At 36.3% G+C, this 18,936-nt stretch overlaps 2 protein-coding genes and 2 long non-coding RNA genes across 7 annotated transcripts in view; 2 read left to right on the top strand and 2 right to left on the bottom strand.

Annotated features, from left to right (window-relative positions):
- The window catches only part of LOC128893936 (uncharacterized), a 10,426-nt gene extending 9,343 nt beyond the window's left edge, over positions 1–1,083 (bottom strand). For both annotated transcript variants that reach the window (XR_008461425.1, XR_008461426.1), the window contains exon 1: positions 952–1,083. This is a non-coding gene — a long non-coding RNA (uncharacterized LOC128893936). The remainder of the gene's footprint in view (positions 1–951) is intronic.
- On the top strand, positions 755–3,572 carry LOC128893902 (protein SAAL1). The gene is made up of 6 exons (XM_054155226.1): positions 755–1,288; positions 1,421–1,576; positions 2,108–2,369; positions 2,489–2,599; positions 2,671–3,027; positions 3,137–3,572. Exons 1-6 carry the CDS (start codon positions 1,124–1,126, stop codon positions 3,358–3,360), a joined length of 1,275 nt encoding a protein of 424 aa, XP_054011201.1. The 5' UTR covers positions 755–1,123; the 3' UTR covers positions 3,361–3,572.
- A 312-nt stretch (positions 3,573–3,884) lies between these two features.
- Positions 3,885–18,449, bottom strand: LOC128893898 (uncharacterized). Of its 2 annotated transcripts, XM_054155221.1 has the most exons (9): positions 18,178–18,449; positions 7,944–8,077; positions 6,796–6,953; positions 6,126–6,357; positions 5,629–5,827; positions 5,308–5,546; positions 4,953–5,043; positions 4,578–4,796; positions 3,885–4,400 (listed from the first exon to the last, which is right to left on the bottom strand). In XM_054155221.1, exons 2-9 carry the CDS (start codon positions 8,052–8,054, stop codon positions 4,285–4,287), a joined length of 1,365 nt encoding a protein of 454 aa, XP_054011196.1. In that variant the 5' UTR covers positions 8,055–8,077; positions 18,178–18,449; the 3' UTR covers positions 3,885–4,284. The 2 variants fall into 2 exon arrangements, with proteins under 2 accessions (XP_054011196.1, XP_054011197.1); XM_054155222.1 differs by lacking the exons at positions 7,944–8,077; positions 18,178–18,449 and adding an exon at positions 7,593–7,728.
- LOC128893935 (uncharacterized) lies at positions 5,752–6,783 on the top strand. 2 transcript variants are annotated; one of them, XR_008461424.1, is made up of 4 exons: positions 5,752–5,893; positions 6,027–6,215; positions 6,305–6,434; positions 6,513–6,783. It is a non-coding gene; the product is annotated as an uncharacterized LOC128893935 (long non-coding RNA). The 2 variants fall into 2 exon arrangements; XR_008461423.1 differs by lacking the exon at positions 6,513–6,783 and having other exon boundaries at positions 6,305–6,442.
- Positions 18,450–18,936: the final 487 nt, after the last annotated feature.

Raw genomic sequence — 18,936 nt, forward strand, 5'->3', positions numbered from 1 at the left:
TGCAACATTGTGGAAGTTTCGGGAGATGCGATTTGCAACATTGTTGGATTTGCAACATTGTGGAAGTATCGGGAGAAACGATTTGCAACATTGTTGGGTTTGCAACATTGTTAAAGTATCGGGGAAACGATTGAAGTTGAAGTTCTGAGATGAGCGATTTGCAACATTGTTAAACCAGGAAATATCACAGTATGAGGCGAAATTATAGGGAAATATCACAGAAATGGGAGGGAATTAAAGGGAAATGTGTAACGTAAGGGGGGGAAATTAAAGGGAAATATATAAGGTAATGGAGGGAAATTAGAGGGAAATATACTAGGAAATGGAAGGAAATTAACGGGAAATATACCAGGAAATGGAGGGAAATTAAAGGGAAATGTGTAAGCAAATGAAGGAAATTGAAGAGGAAATGTGCCAGGAGATGAAGGGGAAGTAAAGGGAAATGTGTAAGAAAATGAAGGAAAATTAAAGGGATGTATACCAAGAAATGGACGGAAATTAAAGGGAAATGTGTAAGGAAATGAAGGGAAATGTACCAGGAAATGTCACAGAAATGAAGGGAAATTAAAGAGAAATTTGCAAGGAAATGAAGGGAATTTAAAGGGAAATGTACGAGGGAATGAAGGGAAATTAAAGAGAAATTAGAGAATCCCAGACTTAAACCACATAACTAGTGGCGCCATCTCTTAGAGAAATGCTGAAGTTTGTAGCCAAATAGTTCACTTATATCTCCGCTAAATAGCGCCACTAGAAACTGTGCAATAGACATACGTTGATTTAATTTCAAATATACATAATAAAATTTCAAATATACATGCAATGAATTAGAGTAAAGGAATTGTGTTTGTCAAAAATTTACTCAGCTACGTGAATATGTAAAGAAATAGCCATATTAATAGTACGTTTTAAATAAAGTTAGGTTATCTTTGTATACAAGTACGATATACTTACAATAATCAGCTGTGCCAAGTTCGAACAAGTGAATAATTCATTAAAACACTATTTCTGCAAATGTTCTGCTGCTCAATTTAAATCGGTATTAGCTTAAGATATTGTTGCGTAAAATTAGTAACATTTCCTAAGAAATATCTTGAGAACGTAGTGTTGACGTAAATAAAAAAATATGAGTGAGGTTCAGGAAACTGAAACCGACAAAGTGGAACCCAATGTAGTTTTAGAAGCTCAGGAAGTCGGGGAAAGTGAAATTGAAAAGTTAAAAGGAGATACTGTGGGAAACACACTGTACAGTGGTAAATGGATAATTAACACTTTGCTTTCGATATCAAAGGTAACTATTAGACCCTCTGTTTCTTTTAGAATAGACCCATTTTAAGTTTATACAAATTCTTACACAGTTCTCTATAATTAAATTGAAATTATCCACAAATGAACTATTTACAATGAATTCAATATTCTAAAGGTACACGAAGATGGCTGGACCGAAAAACTAGAAAATGACCTGTGCACTTTATGGGATATAACTGCTGAAAAGGACATTGTCCAATTTCTCGTGGATAATGACTTCTTTAAAATTGCTGAATTCGCATTGAATACTCCTGAAGAGCCAAGATTAACGGTACGATTCGTTTCTACATTAGTTCATCTCTCAAATCTGTATTTTATTTATTCAATAAAAGGTTCACAAAGTATTTCCTGAGTTTCATGATTTCGATACTTCTAATATTTACTATCCTTGATTTTGTAATTCCATAAGATCCTTTGTATTCCCTCTTCAATGTGTAAATAAAAACTAATGCTAAATTACAATTGTTTTACAAAGTTACAAGCGTAAAATAAATTGAATCCTTACTACAAAAAAATAATCTGTAATTAGACCTTATAATTTTCTTTCTCATTACTTTCATGAAACCTACTTTAAATGTTTACCTTTCTGTATTGTTCATTTAAGTTTTTTACATTGTATGTAAAACTGACTTAATCAGATCTTTGAAGTCTTAAAATTGCCTAAATTTGAGTGTATTAATAAAAACATATTATCAATATTCTCTCTATATATTCTTGTATAAATCATCTTTAAAGATTGTGTATTAAAATTATTTTCTACAAATTTTGCTCGCCATTTTCAATGGTTCTGTATAATTTATAGGAAATAATTTTGGGAATAATCGGGAATATGACGTGCGAGCCAGTAGTACTCGAAATATTGGGATCGAATGATGAACTCCTTGAAACGATCCTTCATCATCTTTTTTCCGAAGATAGTGCCACATTGGTACAAATTCTTCGACTTTTACGTTCTGCACTTTGGAATATCCAAACTGACCCTGAATCAAAGTGGAGAGTGAATTTGAGAAATTCCACCTATTTAAAGGAAGTAGTTCCTTTTATCTTGAAAAGTTCCACAAATGGTAAGTACTCCAATTGTGCGTTAATTGATATAGATGTATTTAAACTGTGCACTTAAAGCAATTCCATAAAGTATTCCTAACTAATAATTTGTTACTGATTATTAAATTGTTCATTACAGAGGAACTTTTAATCGCAACAACAAGTTTTCTACGTTCCACCGCAGAAATTGATCTTCCAATTGGAAAAACACTACTAGATGAACTCTTTGAAGCATCTAGTTTTCTTCCAGGTACGAATTTGTAACATATTTCCTGCGAAAACATTTATTCTATGTTTCTTTTAATTTATGAAAATTCGTAGGAATGCTAGAATCATTTGAAGAAGTTCTTCCGCAAGACGAGGCCCCCTATTCTGTTCCCACGTTGAAATATCTCGAGGACTGGTTAGAATTGTTCTCTAATCTTCGGAAAGGGCATCAAATTCATCAACAAATTTTGCAAGATGACAATCTCGATCGGACGATAGAAATTCCCCGAAGAATTTTAGCCAATTTTAGTGACCCATGGAATCTCTTTCCTTTAGATGAAATTAAAGCTTCCTGTACTCACAGGTGTGCAGAAATGATTCTTGATTTCCGATGGAAAGGATTTTTGAGAGCAGACTCTGCGGTAGACATAAACGAGACAATACTAAAAATTATTTTCAGCATTAGCACAGGTGAATCATTTTTATACAATAATTTTTTTTAGTTTCTTAAAGATAGAAGTTCGAGAAACATGCTGAACGCGATACAGTTTCTCTGCATAAATTCTATAAACATTTTCAGCAACGAAAGAAGACGATGAGGATTCTGAAGAAACAATGGAAGAATTATTAAAGTACCTCGAAGGATACTGGGTCGAGATAGCAAAGATTTCTACGTCAGATGAGATCGTAAGGATTCTGAAACCAAATGAAAAAGCAATTGTAGATTACGCGATAAATTTGTTAAAATCGAAAATTCCTATAGAAAAAGTTAACAGTGTAGTAAATGGATTGTTAGACGAATAAAAGAAAAATTTGCGTAACGTAATAACGAACGTTCTTAAATTAATTAAAGGAATAAATTTGTCGTATCACTTTTAATGAAAGGGGCAAAAATCAAATTCTGTAATTATTTCGAAATATCTTCTTATTGTTATAGTTAAAACGCTTTCTTAATAATAGCATTATATTAATAGTATTATAATATAATAATTTTCATATTTTTAACATTTGTACAATTATAAGGAAACTGTAAAAAAAGAAATACATATCTATGTCGTTCAAATAATTTAACATTTTTTTATACTGTATCTAATTAAAACTCATTTTAATAAAAATATTGCAAAATAATATTTTCCCCGAAGATCCAAAACACACTACCATCTCTGAAACTTTATATTCTTTATTTATATCAATATTCCTCAAACTTCATCTTCCTGCTGACTTTCTAGAGTAGGAATTAAATTATTACATCTTTTATTTACATTAAAAATTTCCCCAAGCAGTTCATTCGAGGAAAAGTCCTCAAGAGGTTCACAAATAAGAGTACGCATCGTTCTACAATTTTATTGCAATAAAAATTTGAGTATTTTATGTAGTACATTAACAATATACAGTTTATAGGTACAAACGGAAGATTAGTTCTCCCTTTTTCTATTTCATCTGCTCTCCTGTTTTAGCTCTCTCTGCTCTTAATTATTACCTTCTTACGCATAGTCTTCGTCTCTGCTTTCGATCCTAGGATGCTTCACATCCTCTGCCCCTCCTGATGCACGGGTGTCTTTTATTTCTTCTTTAAATTCCGTTATATCTTCTAATCCACTGTTACATATCGTCAGAGGAAGTTACATCCTTACGACATAGCTTCTTTTCCTTCTTTTGTTATTCGTTTCTTTTATACGCTAACTTCCTTCTGGTTAACTTTATTGGTTCTCTTTATTTGTTTATTTCTTAATCCCATTCTCCGATGTACATTGCTCTAGGCGCAGGAGGAAGTACACCTCTGGTTGGTACCGGGAACCTTCCGTATATATGATTATACGGTGACTCGTTTCTACCATCCGAGTCTGTAACCAACAATAGAAGAATTGCATTGTTACCTACCACTGCAGACTGCTGTTAGACGAACAATTACAAACTCCTGTAACAACACTGGGACCATTCGAATGTTAACATCTATTAGCTGTTAATTAATGATCGATTCTTGATCTTAGTTCAATTTTAGCTAAAGCGAAATGCAGTACCGAGTCCACTTTCGAAGCTTCTCGCATGATACATGATTGGGGGTCGATTCCCTGGTAAATGGCCGTAAATTTGAGAAGACTGGCTGCTGGCGTATCCCGTGGCTGCGTACGTGGGCGCTTGGGGAGGTTTCGCGTAGCCTCGCGACGAGACCTTGCTGTTCTTCGCCATCTTCACGAAGTTTGGAACACGAGCCCGTAATCCGCAATAATACGGATCGTCTGGGGAAGAAATTGAAGAGAAATTCAAGACAAAATGGTTGCTTGATCCGTACAGGGGACTCATTACAGGCATTTTAATTATTCGATTGATGGAGGTACGTAGTCCTACTGTTAGGACGGTTATGAATAAAGAAGGTTATGCATTTATTTATTTACCGTATTTCTTTTTGTCATCGTTTCTTCTCTTCTCTTCGTTCATTATGACGGGTTTCCTGCCATAGTCATCTTCTATGTCGTCATAATCGGGCTAGAATGGAAGCATGAAAATGTTATTCTACTTTTAAGTTTCAAATGTCTTTTCCTCTGCAGAGTTTAGCAGAATATAGCTGATACTAATCGAGGCTTTCGCAAATGAGTTTCTCATTGCAAGTAACTTCTTCAGGAGTCAAATGACACGCTGATGTCTTACTCTAAGGATACAGTTTACATTTGAAAGACTCGATCAATATAAACTATAAAGAACTAGGGCCCTAGAAGGTTCAAATATCTAATGCAACTATAAGGTAAGCACTTTGGGTATATCGTGGCCGTAGAGATTCTCCCTTGGTGGTAGCTTCGGTGGTCTCTCAGTTCTTCTTTGTCTACAGCTCGTCGATTGAGCATAGATCTGATCTCGAGTCTCTCTATCTTGATGGAAGGTCTCGGACACTCCAATGGAAGACGAAACTCCTGCTACACTGTAAGGATCCTCGTCAGGAATCGGTATCCTGGGACGATTCTTGATGTCCACAGGCCTTTGCAGCGCTAAAACTTCATTCAATGAAACTCGTATTAATGATAAAATTAAATACTGAATTTTAAAATGAAGCAGGATATTGTTTTAGAACTGTACCTGGTGGTAACTTGGACTTCAACATGTCCAGACCAACGACGTTCACGATAAGAACCCAAACGGGACACTGGAGAAGGTCTGGCTCTGTTCTGACAAAAACGATGGCGCTCAAACATTGCATTTCAAGTCTTCTTCTGTCGGGGTAGGCTCTTCGAGTTTCTCGAGATAGATTCGTTTGGAATTTGTTCATATCGAACACCTGAAAGTTAGAACAGTAAATGTAAGATTGTTTGCTGATGCTTCGTTCTCTGGAATTATATTTCAGGTAGAGGATTACCACTATTAAACTTTGATGGTAAATGTATTAATATAGAAAGGGGACCTTAAATCATTTCCATATTTTTCAAATTCATTTCCCATTTTTCTTTATTAAAACTCATTTGCTTCTCCCTCTTTAGGAGTCACACCTGCTTGTTTGGAAAGTGTTGACTTAGAGGGACATAAGTAAAATCCAAAAAAATAGTGCATAAGCAGAAGCGGAGCTGTAAAACACTTACTTTCCCTGGCTTCTCGTGTTCCAACGCTCCTTGAGAATTCCGTGCGATTTCCGCTCCAATTGCGTTGTCTTCCTGACTCGTTGGCTTTATGTAAACGTTATTTTTACACAGCCTTTTAATTAGTATATTCCCTTGCTCGTCCATCTTGATCTTCACGCCTTGATTTATGTGTTTCTTAGCCTCCTCCGTCTTCACGTCCCTCATCGGATTCTCGAAGCCGCACAGACCTATCCTGAATTTTGCGAGGCGGCAACGATTAAACAACGAAGAACATGGTTTCGCCTATTGGATTCTGGGTGTAATAAATGAGTCTTTTTAATAAGTTTGAATTCTACGTTTATAAAAAGGGCTCGGAAGGACACGTTTACTGTTCAAAGGACGGACGAGAACTAAACTGAAAACTCAGGCCTACGAGGAAGAGAAATCTAGCGTCCACTTAAAGAAAGAAAATTCTGCCTGTGCTCTGATTATTATCCTAGCCTTCGATGACAAACAGTCAAGGGTCTTCAGACCTGGTGGTGCCAGTCCGATACTCTAACAGACTCTAACTTACAGAAAAAAGGGCAGTGTCTCTCAACACTAGATTCATCTTTGTTGTCAAATTATATGTATATAATTCAACATCGCCTAATAGAAGTTTCAGAGGTGAAAATCATTTTGCTCGTTTTACCTGAATCCATCGAATCCATCGTTGGAGCCATTAATGGTGAGAACAGGGGCCCTGGCGTATGCTTTCGCCACTCTTCGATTCCTCTCGAAAACGATCACTTTTGCCCAAATCTCGTCGTCTATTTGATTCCATTTGTCCAACACTTCCTGAATGTGATCCTGAAAAAAAAAACATAGTAAAAATAGGTAATTATGATTGCGAGAGAATTTCAGGATGGATATGGATTAACACGAATCTTTATTACGGTGCTTGGCACGGTGGGATTGAAAGTGTCCCACCTTTTTGATGGACCGTAATGGATGGTAGGACACTTTTAATCCCACCTCGAAATTTTGCAATAGCTGCATGTGTATAGGTTTATATTTCGTCTTATTTATATAAAGCAGTTGGTAATGTATTCATCCAATGTTACAAATGTATGCACTTATGTTTGCAACTTTCAACATGCTAATACCAGTTCAACAATTGTTGTAAGCGGAAGGTTTATTGCGATAATATTTCTTTCCTGGTTTTATGTGAAAAATCGTAGAGATAAGTTAATTTATATAAAAATTAGTTCTATATAAACAAGTGAAGTGTTTTATAATAAAAACTAAAGATTAAATTTGTTTGCAAATGATAAAAGTATGGTGGGATTTTAGTCATCCCACCATGCAACTTGGAGAATAATACAAAAAAACATATTTCTATTTATTATTTATGTTTTAATATTCTTAAAACTATAGTTTTATATATAAATTTATATATATAAATGTGATTTGAATATAGTGTAGGTAATTTTTAACCCTTCAGCTTACCTTTATTAATACAAATATAACAAATTTGTTTGATTTAAAACGCAATAAAATTCCTGTGCAATATGGGTCTATTTTATGACCTGAATTCCTGTACCGCAAAGAGTTAAAAATGACTTTGTTCGGAACGACCAGGAACGACCAGGAACGACCGACTCCAGCAAAATCTGCCGAACGACTGATTGTTTGTCAACAGTTGTCGACGGCGCTCTGTTAAACAAAGGAGCGACAATGCTCGCGTGCCGCCAAAAGAATGCCGATCGGCGATTCGATGTGTTATCGAACGTGGAATTGTACAATTAGAGAAACGTTTCTACTCGTGATTTTTACATCGTGACAATTGCGAGCGCCCACCTTGTGAAGTTTATCGAGATTGTACCACACGTCCTCTTCGTCCTGGTCCTCGTACTGTGATTCAACGAGATTGTCCCGCGATCGAGACAGGATCTTCCGCCTCGATACCATTTTTTCACCGAAAGACAATCAATCTGAAACAAACAAATACTTATTAATATAAATGAAAACGAGCTATCGACGCACAGTCAAGTCTTGTCTTCTAAACAGTATAATGTGTACAATGTACACTGTACATTATTATTGATATTTTATATATTTTTGCGTTCGTTCGATTTACCCATAAATAAATGAAGTCCGTTCGTCAATAATGTTTTAAACGAGGATCGATGGAGAATTTAATCGCTCGACAATTTCAAGATAATTATTTTTAAATGCAACGATAATCGATAATTAACGACAAAGCAATGGTATTTCACATCTTTTCGATCGAAAGTTAGCGTGGTTGCGTAAGGGCCGCATCGAGTAATAAATAGAATTTTTTATGGTAAACATAAACTGGCCATACTTTCACCGCGCAACATTTCTGCAACGTGTGGCGCCGTTTACTATGAGATGTGCTTGTGTACACAATTTTAAATAACCATCAATCGTTACACTATTATTACAACTAATTGAGGAACTCTATAAACGTGCTCTGAAATAGAATTTTGAATATCGTTTGATTTTCATTTTTATAGTGCATGGGGGAGAGCTTTTTCTTTTTTCGTTCCATATTGCACTTATCGTATGTACCTTTTTCATGTTACTTAGCCCCACACTTTTGTGTCCTTGTTATCTTAATGTTTCTTTCATTATTTCTTTATCTTTGAGAGCCTATAAAAATGCCTTCGATACTCTTTTTATTAGCCATATACCTTGAAAAAAACTGGAGCGAACCCGGCCAGGAATCGAACCCGGGATCTCTGCGTGGTAGTTAGCAATGCTACACACTGCTCCACCGTCCATTCAGAATTTTATGTTGGGATTATTGGGTAATTACAATAATTATAGAAGAATACCCATAAGGGAAATTTGATCCCTACTAAAGATCGCGTATAAATATATTGCAATGACCATATCAGGTTGAAGCTCAGTTTCACGCTTCATTGTACCAAAATAACGAGCAAGTCTAAATCAGAGTTATGAATTATTAAACACAGATGAACATAATTAATTTCCACGCCTGATATAACGGCTGAAAACAATTTTCACGTAATTTATTGCGCGTTAATCTGGATTAGTGCCACGGAGAACTCGTAAACTTTACAGCTCGACCTATATTTTTCTGTAGAAAATGTATCGAGGCGAACGAACGAAACCGACACGGTCCAACGACTGCTGTTTATCGTTATAAGAACGGAACAGGCTTCGGTGAACTTAGTGAAATTATTAATGACGGTGAAAGCACGCACAATGGCACCATACACCGATCGCTTATCTAATTATCTAAAGGAACGGTTTTATTTAGACGTTACTTCCAAGGAAGAATATTAAAAGTTTTGTAGGAATTTACCTTACCGATAGAAATGATACTACACGTGTGGGGCGATATGCGAATAAACAAGAGAAATGCGAATGCGTGGCGTGTAAAAAGAACGACGACATATACATATTGGCACACAGTCGAATAATGTTTCATGTAATACATATATTTATAACCTTATAATATTCTAATAATAATTATACTACATAAACAATGGCTATTGCTTATTCATAGAAAACGTCAAATACCTATCCCGATCCACAACAAGTTTGAATATAAAAATTGAGAAAGGTCGAGTGGAGAGAATTATCATTGACTCTCGACTTCTTATCTCTTCGTCTAAAATCAAATTTGCAAAGACGAAGCTGAATATATTCTCTTTCAACAGAATCATTCATTATTCTTTCTTTTTTCTTTTTTTTGGAGTAACTCTGAATCACCTGAATTCGAGGGAATGGAATGTTACAGCCAATTATAATTCGTCATTTGGAGAAGGTATTATACAGGGTGTCCCAAAAATGTAACATGTAATTGTAACACTTTGAAAGGGGTGGTTCGGGAGGTGATTCGAAACAACTTTTTCTTTAGCGAAAATATTGTCCGAGGCTTCGTTGAGGAGATATTAACGGAAAACCCCGACCAATCAGAGCGCGCGTATACCGTTGGAGCGGCCGTGGTAGCGAAGGCTACGAGCTAAGCGGCCGCGCTTGTACGCGAACAAGTGACTGGACGTGCATTGAAGGACATTGACGCGGCCGCTTAGCTCGTAGCCTTCGCTACCGTGGCCGCTCCAACGGTATCCGCGTGCTCTGATTGGTCAGTGTTTTTCGTTAATATCTCCTCAACGAAGCCTCGGACAATATTTTCGCTAAGGAAAAAGTTGTTTCAAATCACCTCCCGGACCGCTCGTTTCAAGGTGTTACAACATTTTTGGGACACCCTGTATTTACTCGTCTCCGCGACTTGAAGAGAGAGAGGGGGGCGGGGGGGGGGGGGAGACGTCACGCGGGAACGGCGGAGGTTCTTAAAAATTTTCTAAACGTATTGCAGCTGGTGAAGGGGGCAGTTGGTACGGGTCTGTCGGGCGCTCAGCCTTCGCATTCTTCGGAGAGAAGTGAAAGCCAAGAGTTTCAGGAAAATTCTATGCGGAATTGAATCCCTTTTTCCATCGCGCTCGTCATGGCTCGACCAATTTTTCTTTTTTGGGGAGGTCCGGAAGGAATCGATGCTTTTTTCTTTCTGCAGGTCAACTGTAATTCGAGGTTCGAGGGAAGAAAATGCTGTTGGGAGCCATTGGCGGTTCTTAACCCTTTGACCTATGATTTACTGTAGGATCTTGCGTGCCATAATCAAGCATAAAATTCTTCGCGACGTGCCCGACTCGTGTTCTTTTCATCTTCGACTCAAATTCTGTACGAGACGCACGTTGTTATAGGTTGAAGGGTTGAGGAACCCTATGGAACCAATTTTGGTTCGAAATTAAAGGGAGGATATTAGATATTATATTATTTATTTATTAGAGACATGAATTGTTTCTCCGAGGGAAGATAATATCTGTACTTCGATTAAAAAATCAGATATTGTATGTTTCGTATATTTAAAAATAATAGAAACCGAATGGGCTGTTTCTTTCTTGTCAAGGAAGTGAAATATCTCTTCAGAAAAGGAAGATTCTATTTATACTTCAATTAAAAAATTAGACATTGTGTCACCTGTAAAGAGCCGATAATATTAATTAAAAACAACGTTTTGCACCTTTCTCAAAAGTAAAAAATAGAAGCCAAATGATCCGTTCGCTTTCGTGTAAAGGAAGTAAAATAATCGTGATTTCCAGCCGGCGATTATGGGTCTGTAATTTTAGACCACGAGGACGGTATAACGCAAGGAGAAACGAACAAACAACGTACCGTTGGTAAATATTATATTCAGCCTCGTATAATTTCTGAAGAAGTCCTTCAGGTCAAGCGGGGACACGTTGAATTAATGAACTCTTACTTTCGCGACCTAATGAACTTTTACGTTTTCGAGGGAGATCGGTGAGAAATTACTACGGGACGTTTGTACGATGAATATTGATCGGGATATTAATTGAATGCTAAACAGAATATTTGAGTATCATTAGTGCATCGTTATGGTGGATATTTAAATATCGTTACTCGAACATCTGTTTCGTAATCGATACAATATATTTATACTTATATTAGGTTGTCCTAAAAGTTTCTTCCATAACTTGCATTCCGTTATTTTGGCAGTGGTGGCAGTGTGGCAGTGTTTATACAATTAGACAACCTAATTTCTTAGATGTTAATGTCATAACCGTAATAGAACGAAACGAATTCAATAATGTAACATTATACATAAAATGTTGCGTATGCATTACTACTTAAGGGAACGGAAGAAACTTTTGGGACAACCTAATACTAATTGATGATAGCATCGGAATATTAACGCGTCGACTGCCAGAGAAATATTCTCGAAAATTTCTGCTATAATCAAATATTATTCAGACTATTAGAGACTACATAATCAAACATCCGACGTGGTATCTATTTTTGTAACTTCATCAAAATACACGAATTTCGTTTAAATTCATTCTCTTCGAAGCTTAACTTTCAGAATTAATTTTTGTTAGTTCTTCAGTGAAAACCACTGTCACACACATATGGGTGACGTGGCGATCAACGTGTTAAGGAATAACGATATCTAGATACGTGATCAATAATTACTATACGTGACACCGTCTGTAATATGTGATTAGATAATTACTACATGATTGTACTTCTAACTATAAGTGTAAATATATTATCTCTTATTATTAGACTACGGATTTTTATGCATTTAAACGAAATTTGAATACGCAAGAACCTACAAAATGCGCGCAGTATGGAATAATATAAAAAAAAAAAAAATATCGAAAGTAAAGTTGACATTATAATATTTGGAGAATAAAATAAATTGCTGTTTAGGTACAATTTACGTAGATTCGTTTGCAAAGATTTTATATCGCATAAAGATCCGCGGTCTATTTATTATATTTCCCTGCACGAAACGTACGATATCTAATTTTTTAATCGGAGTACGAATATATTTCCTGTTATAAAAATAGAAAAATGTTATAGCGAGGACCGTTGATAGACTATCTTGAATGAAAATAGAACGAAAAAATGGTGGATGACCTTAATAAAAAATTCGAGTGTTTTAATTCTAATTTAATAATATACTAGGTTGTCCCGAAAGTTTCTTTCGTAATTTCCACTCAATTATTTCGCGCGGTAGTGTTTATAGAAATAGGCGATCTAATTTCTTAGACGTTGATGTTGTAACAGTAATGGAGCAAAATGAATCGTACACGATTCAATAATGTAACGTTAGACATCAAATATTGTGTGCTTATTACTTATTAATAAAACGAAAGAAACTTTTCGGACAACCTACTATGTATGCGATCGACTATTCCAGTTGCGCGGTAAGCGCGTTAAAAGGTGTCGAGAGTGATGTTCCATTAGCCGAGTAAACGGTCGACAACTTATTATCAATCCTTGAGGCGCAATTAGAAGCGATACACTCATCCACCATTCATTCATCAGTCCCACGAGAAATCCTCGCAACGTAAACGGACATCGTTTCTAACGTGCATTGCGAAGTTCAATGTCGCGTCATTGTCGGGCTACTTTTTTTTCTGTTTTTTTTTTTCCTTTTTTTTCTTTCAAATTCCTCTGTCGAAACCGTGCGAAGGAGTGAGTCGGACTTCGAAGTCCTTGCGAACTTGTATTCCGAATGGAAAACTTGTAAACGCTTATTGTGGAAGATTCGTGAAACTTTTAAAATATAAATACAATAAATACACGTTAAACGGTTGCTTCTTTGTTAATTGTATGTCGATCGTATGACACGACTTCTTCGGGATATTTTCGTATACGTTGTTAAATTATTACAACTTTCAACTTTCGTCGACGTGGTCGATAGGTCGCTTTCCAATCGATTGCCAAAAACGAAATGGAATATTCCGTCGTATTAGCCGCGTCACCTTTCGTTTGAGAAATTCTCGGCGTTCTTGTTTTGGAATACGGGACACGGCGAACGTTAAACACCTATTACTGAAATTATTTGATTTTGAAATGACGTTTATTGTCATCTTTTCCGCTGCAAGCAGTTAACGATACTGAAACAAATGTAACACTTTCGATATCGTTTAAAGAGTGCACCGTAAAGAATTTCTCAAAAGGAGATCTAGGATCTTGGTTTTTAATCATTTATATATTTATAGATAAAAACCGCAATCGATACGATATAATTAGAATATCATTTTTTTTTTTATATGTATAATGAATGCTTTTATATAGTTAAAAAAATTAAATAAACGTTTGCTCTGTATTGCTTCGAGTCTAAATGAAGTAATTAATATATCGTACATATAGAATAATATATTAACCCTTTGCACTCGAGAGGTGACTTGATGGACGTGATTAGGTTTCACGCAGAAAATCTATGCGCAATGCTTAATGTTCCTCTAGGTTTCGTTTCTTTGGAACTCGAAGTGTCGATATAATGATTGCCGGTGAGGTAAGGGTGACGTTATTCTCAAATCTAGATAGCTTAGAATTCATGGCAATAAAATGCTAAGAAGCGTCTCGAGTTGCTAGCAGGTACCAGAAAAAAAGGCCTCGGAGTGCAAAGGGTTAATATTGTCTGGGATACGATGCAACTCATTCATGTCTGACCATTCCTCGCCAATTCTACTTACGGAGTTCGTTAACTCCTTGCACTCGAGAAGAGTGGCTCTCGGTCGCCATTAGGTTTCACGCAGCAAATCTACGATGTAATTACGATGTAACCTAATGTTTCTTTAGGTTTCATTAATATGGATCTCGAAGTGTCGATAAAATGAATGTCGTTGACGCAAAGGTGAGCTGATTTTCAAATTTCAAATTAGAGATCTCATTTTCGAAGTCGTATCTAAGCTGAGCGACAGTAGAACGCTAAGAAAGCATCTCGAGTCGCTGGCAGGTATCAGAATAAAAGTTGTTTCAAATCACCCCTCGAATCACTCCATTCGAGGAGTTCCAAACATTGTTGGGTATAGTCGTTGTTTGTATAGTCGTGCGGATACAAGCACCAGATGACCAACGAAATTTCCTTGTAATAACCATTACTCGTTGTATCACTCATGGATTAGACGTCCCTACTTTTTAACCGACTTCGAAAAGGAGGAGGTCACTCGATTCGACATGTATTTCTTTCTTTTACGTATGTTACTCGATTACGTTCAGACGGCTTGACCAATCGGGACGAAACCTCTTGCATCTTGCAGAGCATGTCTCGAGGGTGGTCCCATTGTCAAACAAATTTGGAATTTCTCGCTTTTTACCAGTTTTTTTTTTTCTTTTTGCAAAAAGCTGAAAAATTTTGTATTGCTTCTTATTCCGAAACGAATTGACCGATCGGATTGAATCTTCTTGCATCTGGTAGGGCTTCGTTGCCTCTTAAAAGCTTAAAAAGACATTTGACCTACTTCCATTTTTTCCCACTTTATCGCACTTTTTATCGTCAATTGTACTATTTCACGTATGTCGAATTCGACGAAATCGATGAAACCTTTTACATTTTGCTGCCGGACACGTTTTCGAGGTGATCACTTTGCAAAAATTATTTTACTTTTCATTTAGAACTATTGTGATTGCAAAATTCCTATTTTCTTCTTGTTGTTTATAACTATTGTTATTTTCATGTAGTTTATAACTGTTGTTCCGGCAAAATTCCTATTTTTCATTCATAAATTTGCTCGATAGAAAATTTGTATCAAGTAGAACGACATTATTACGATTCTTCTCGGTACAGTTAATCTTAGTTTGTAACGCAATATTAGCGTGTCCGCGTGTTTGTAATGTGAAAACCGTGATAGATACAAAATTAATTTCAGTTAATAACGAACATATTTTTTTTACGTGTTAGCTTCCCAAGTCTGTCCAAACGTCCACCAAGGTTGAGACTTTGAGGTACCGGCGGTTACTTTAACGTACCGAAATGGCGAACGAACACATTCGTTTGAATTTACAAACGAAAGTTACGAATGACGGAATACAGAGTCTCGAAATGAACGTCTTACGTTTAATACGGCTATTAATCGCACGAAAGACAAAACTCCAAGTTCCTCGAGGAAAATTCATTATTCCTGTTTCTGAATCGTTCCAGCGATGATTAGGGTACTCTCTGCCCCCCTTTTTCGCGCATAGTTCGACCGTATTCGCATATTCCCATAGCACAGCGAGCAAATATACGTACGACAACTCATGGAACGGCTATGCAGCCGCGACGTCTCGGCTGGCAAGAGATTTTGAAGGATTTTTAGAATGTATCGGTCAGAGTCGGGTTTTCCGCGCCGCTTAAACGAACGAATGCCTGTGCTGTATGCCGTACCGTGAATCGAATACAAATGCTCGTCCCTTTAAGTCAGTGGTTCTCGTCCCGGTCGCGTGGCACAGTTTACAAAAATATTTATGGCTAACGGCACAATTCACAGCTAGGCGGAGAAGAAGGGAGAAACTTCTGGCGTGGTTCTTAATCCTAAATTATTGTCATAACGAGAATTCAATAATAGGTCAATCCTTTGCACTCGAGGCCTTTCTTTCTCTTTCTTACTAATCTCTAGTAGTCTGACTAGATCTCTTGCACTTTCTCAACTAAAATAAATGAGACTCGAGCCAAACATCGCAACACATCAAAACAAATGACAACAGTGTTGCAGCTAATAGCCGCGGCAACCCGATATGTCCTACCATTGCTTACTCAAAACGTTACGAGTTTATAATATAATTTCTAACGTTTGGAAACAGCAAATTAAATACTGTGACAGTATTTAATTTGCTGTTACTGTACAGTTTGAATTCGTTTCGAAAAAAGCTTATTTTGACTTTGAAATCCCCCCTACCTACTATTCCAGGCTCGAAAAAAATTACATCATACGATCGTACCCCACAAACCGAACAATTTTTGTAAATAAACTTTTTTCGTAACTTCAGTGCGTCACGAGATATTTACTTTGCTAGATAAACGAAACACACTGTATAACATATTAATTACTTCATTTAGACTCGAAGCAATACAGAACAAACAATTGTTTAACATTTTATCTATATAAAAGTATCCATTACATACAAACGATTGTTATTCGTTATCAATTGAAATTAGTTTTGTACTTGTCGCGGTTTTATCTATAAATGTATAAATGATTAAAAACCAAGATCCTAGAGCACCTTTTGAGAAATTCTTTATAATATGTTCTTTGAACGATATTAAAAGTGTTAAATTTGTTAAAATGATAATAAACAGATAAATATCACTAACAGGTGTTCAAAAATCGTAGAAAATTTCTGTCGCCAAAAATTCGCGACAACGAGTGGCTGAGAGCCACTGCTTTAAGTTCATACGCGTCTCGCGGGTCGAACATGCGCGCACACGAGACCCGTACTCGAATATTTCAAGTAGCTCGGTAAAATTCAACCGGTTCGATTATTCGTGCTATTCGGAGAAGCAAATTTCAACTAAAAATCATTTTTATATTTGTTTTTAAATTTGAAGTTTGTTGCTTATTGTTCGAATAAAATTTGGCCTGTTACTAATTCGGAGCATTCGCACTCGACATCGCTTGTGCAGGCTAGCGACGTTGAAATCTCTCGCAATGGACGAATTCTACGGCACAGAAGTCGCTATAAGTTCCAGTTAAATACACCCGATCTTCGATTTAATTTAGAAAATGTATCGAATAGAGTATGTAGCGAAACATAAACTAAAGAAAGTTCTGTAATTGTCGTAAACAAATAATTGTAGCATTACGAACGATCCAGGGCAATGATAACGTATTTTAATCGGTCACATTGTAGATATACGTAACGAATAGAAGAATAACAACCATTAAAATAATAAAGTACCTTAATATTACGATAATGTTTAAAAATATCTATTATAGCGTTAATGTGCTTAATTTTCGTTACGCGATATTCGATTATTATCCGAATTATTTTACTATTACTGTTATCAGTGCTATTATTATTATTAGTATGAAAATATCTCCGCGATACCAGCGCACTTTCACTTTCATTAATGGCCGAATAATCTAAACCTTCGAGCGAACAGTATTTTTAAATTGCACCATTGAAATAATAAATTTCTCGAAAAATTATTTATCAAACCCACGAATTATCGAAAATAATATAATTCTTCTTCGCCGTGATTATTTCCATATAAGTATACTTCACATTTACGAATTCATATGGTTCTGATGCAACGATAAGTGAAATGCTTGAATTTCACGAATTGTACGATAAATTTTTACCCGTTACAATTCGTAATAATCCTACTTCGATTTCGCGAAATACGGAAGAGAAAACGTTTCTTTAGCGAACATCTTCGAAACGTTTGAGACATATGTCAAGCAACCAATCCCATATGTTATACAATTTCGTACACATTTCGACTGTATTAAAATCTCTAAACGTTTCGTAAATTCCGTTTATCGCGATTACAAGCCGTTGGAATTTATTTTTAGCGTTCATATAGCGCATTGTAATCGAAAGGTATCGCTTGCAATTTCAATTTTTACAGTCGACGGAAAAAAGGGAAATACCATTGGTGCTACCAGCATTCAAATCACCGAGACTATATAGCGCACAATGGTCCCTAGTATTTAATCACTACAGCTGTTACAGTGTTAAAAAATTCCCTTAAGACTTTATTAATAACGTTATCTTTCCGTTTTGTTAATCAGCATACCTCTCTTTGACAACGAAACTTCTCCAAAATGCCTTTCAATATGGTTCGCAAACGTCAAAGGCACTCGCGTCTTCTCCGTTACCCATAATTCACTTCCTAAAACCGACGAATTCACGCGCCAAGTCCGTCAATTTCACCTCGATCGAACGAACGCGGAATGATAGACGGTTTCTTGATGGAAATTGAAATCTTCTAACCGACCGAAAAACCGACGAAATATTTCTGAGGTTTTTTAATATGGCGCAGCTTTGGAAGAGCCTTGCCCACTGAAGAGTGAGAACCCAGCCGCCATCTTGGTGAACGCATGCGCCGTCCTCGAGAAAAGTCGAGGACGAAGGCCAAGCATGCGCTGTGATGGACCTGACGTTGGACCCCTCTCCTGCACGGGCCTGACGTCAGAACTGGGACAGCAAAAGTGAAAGATATGAGTTAAATTCTACACAAACAATGAGCGATTGTCAACTTATTCCACGTAAACTAATATAGCTGCACTATCATTAATGATTTATGTAGTTACGATTTTCATTCCCTAAGTTAAATACATATGTTCCAAATGTTTCATAGTTTCTCCTTTTAAGCGAACAAAATATAATATAGCTCTTCATACGGGTCCTAAAACATCATGAAAACATCATCAATTCACTAATACGGTTCTCTCAAAGATCCAATTATTAAACAGAAAAATTACATATGTATAATAATAGCACACCTCAGTTACTTTCTTTTAAATACCGCATTTGTACTTAAGCTTAAATAAAA

The sequence above is a fragment of the Hylaeus anthracinus genome, unplaced genomic scaffold (genome assembly GCF_026225885.1).
Source record: "Hylaeus anthracinus isolate JK02 unplaced genomic scaffold, UHH_iyHylAnth1.0_haploid 3, whole genome shotgun sequence".
NCBI lineage: Eukaryota > Metazoa > Arthropoda > Insecta > Hymenoptera > Colletidae > Hylaeus > Hylaeus anthracinus.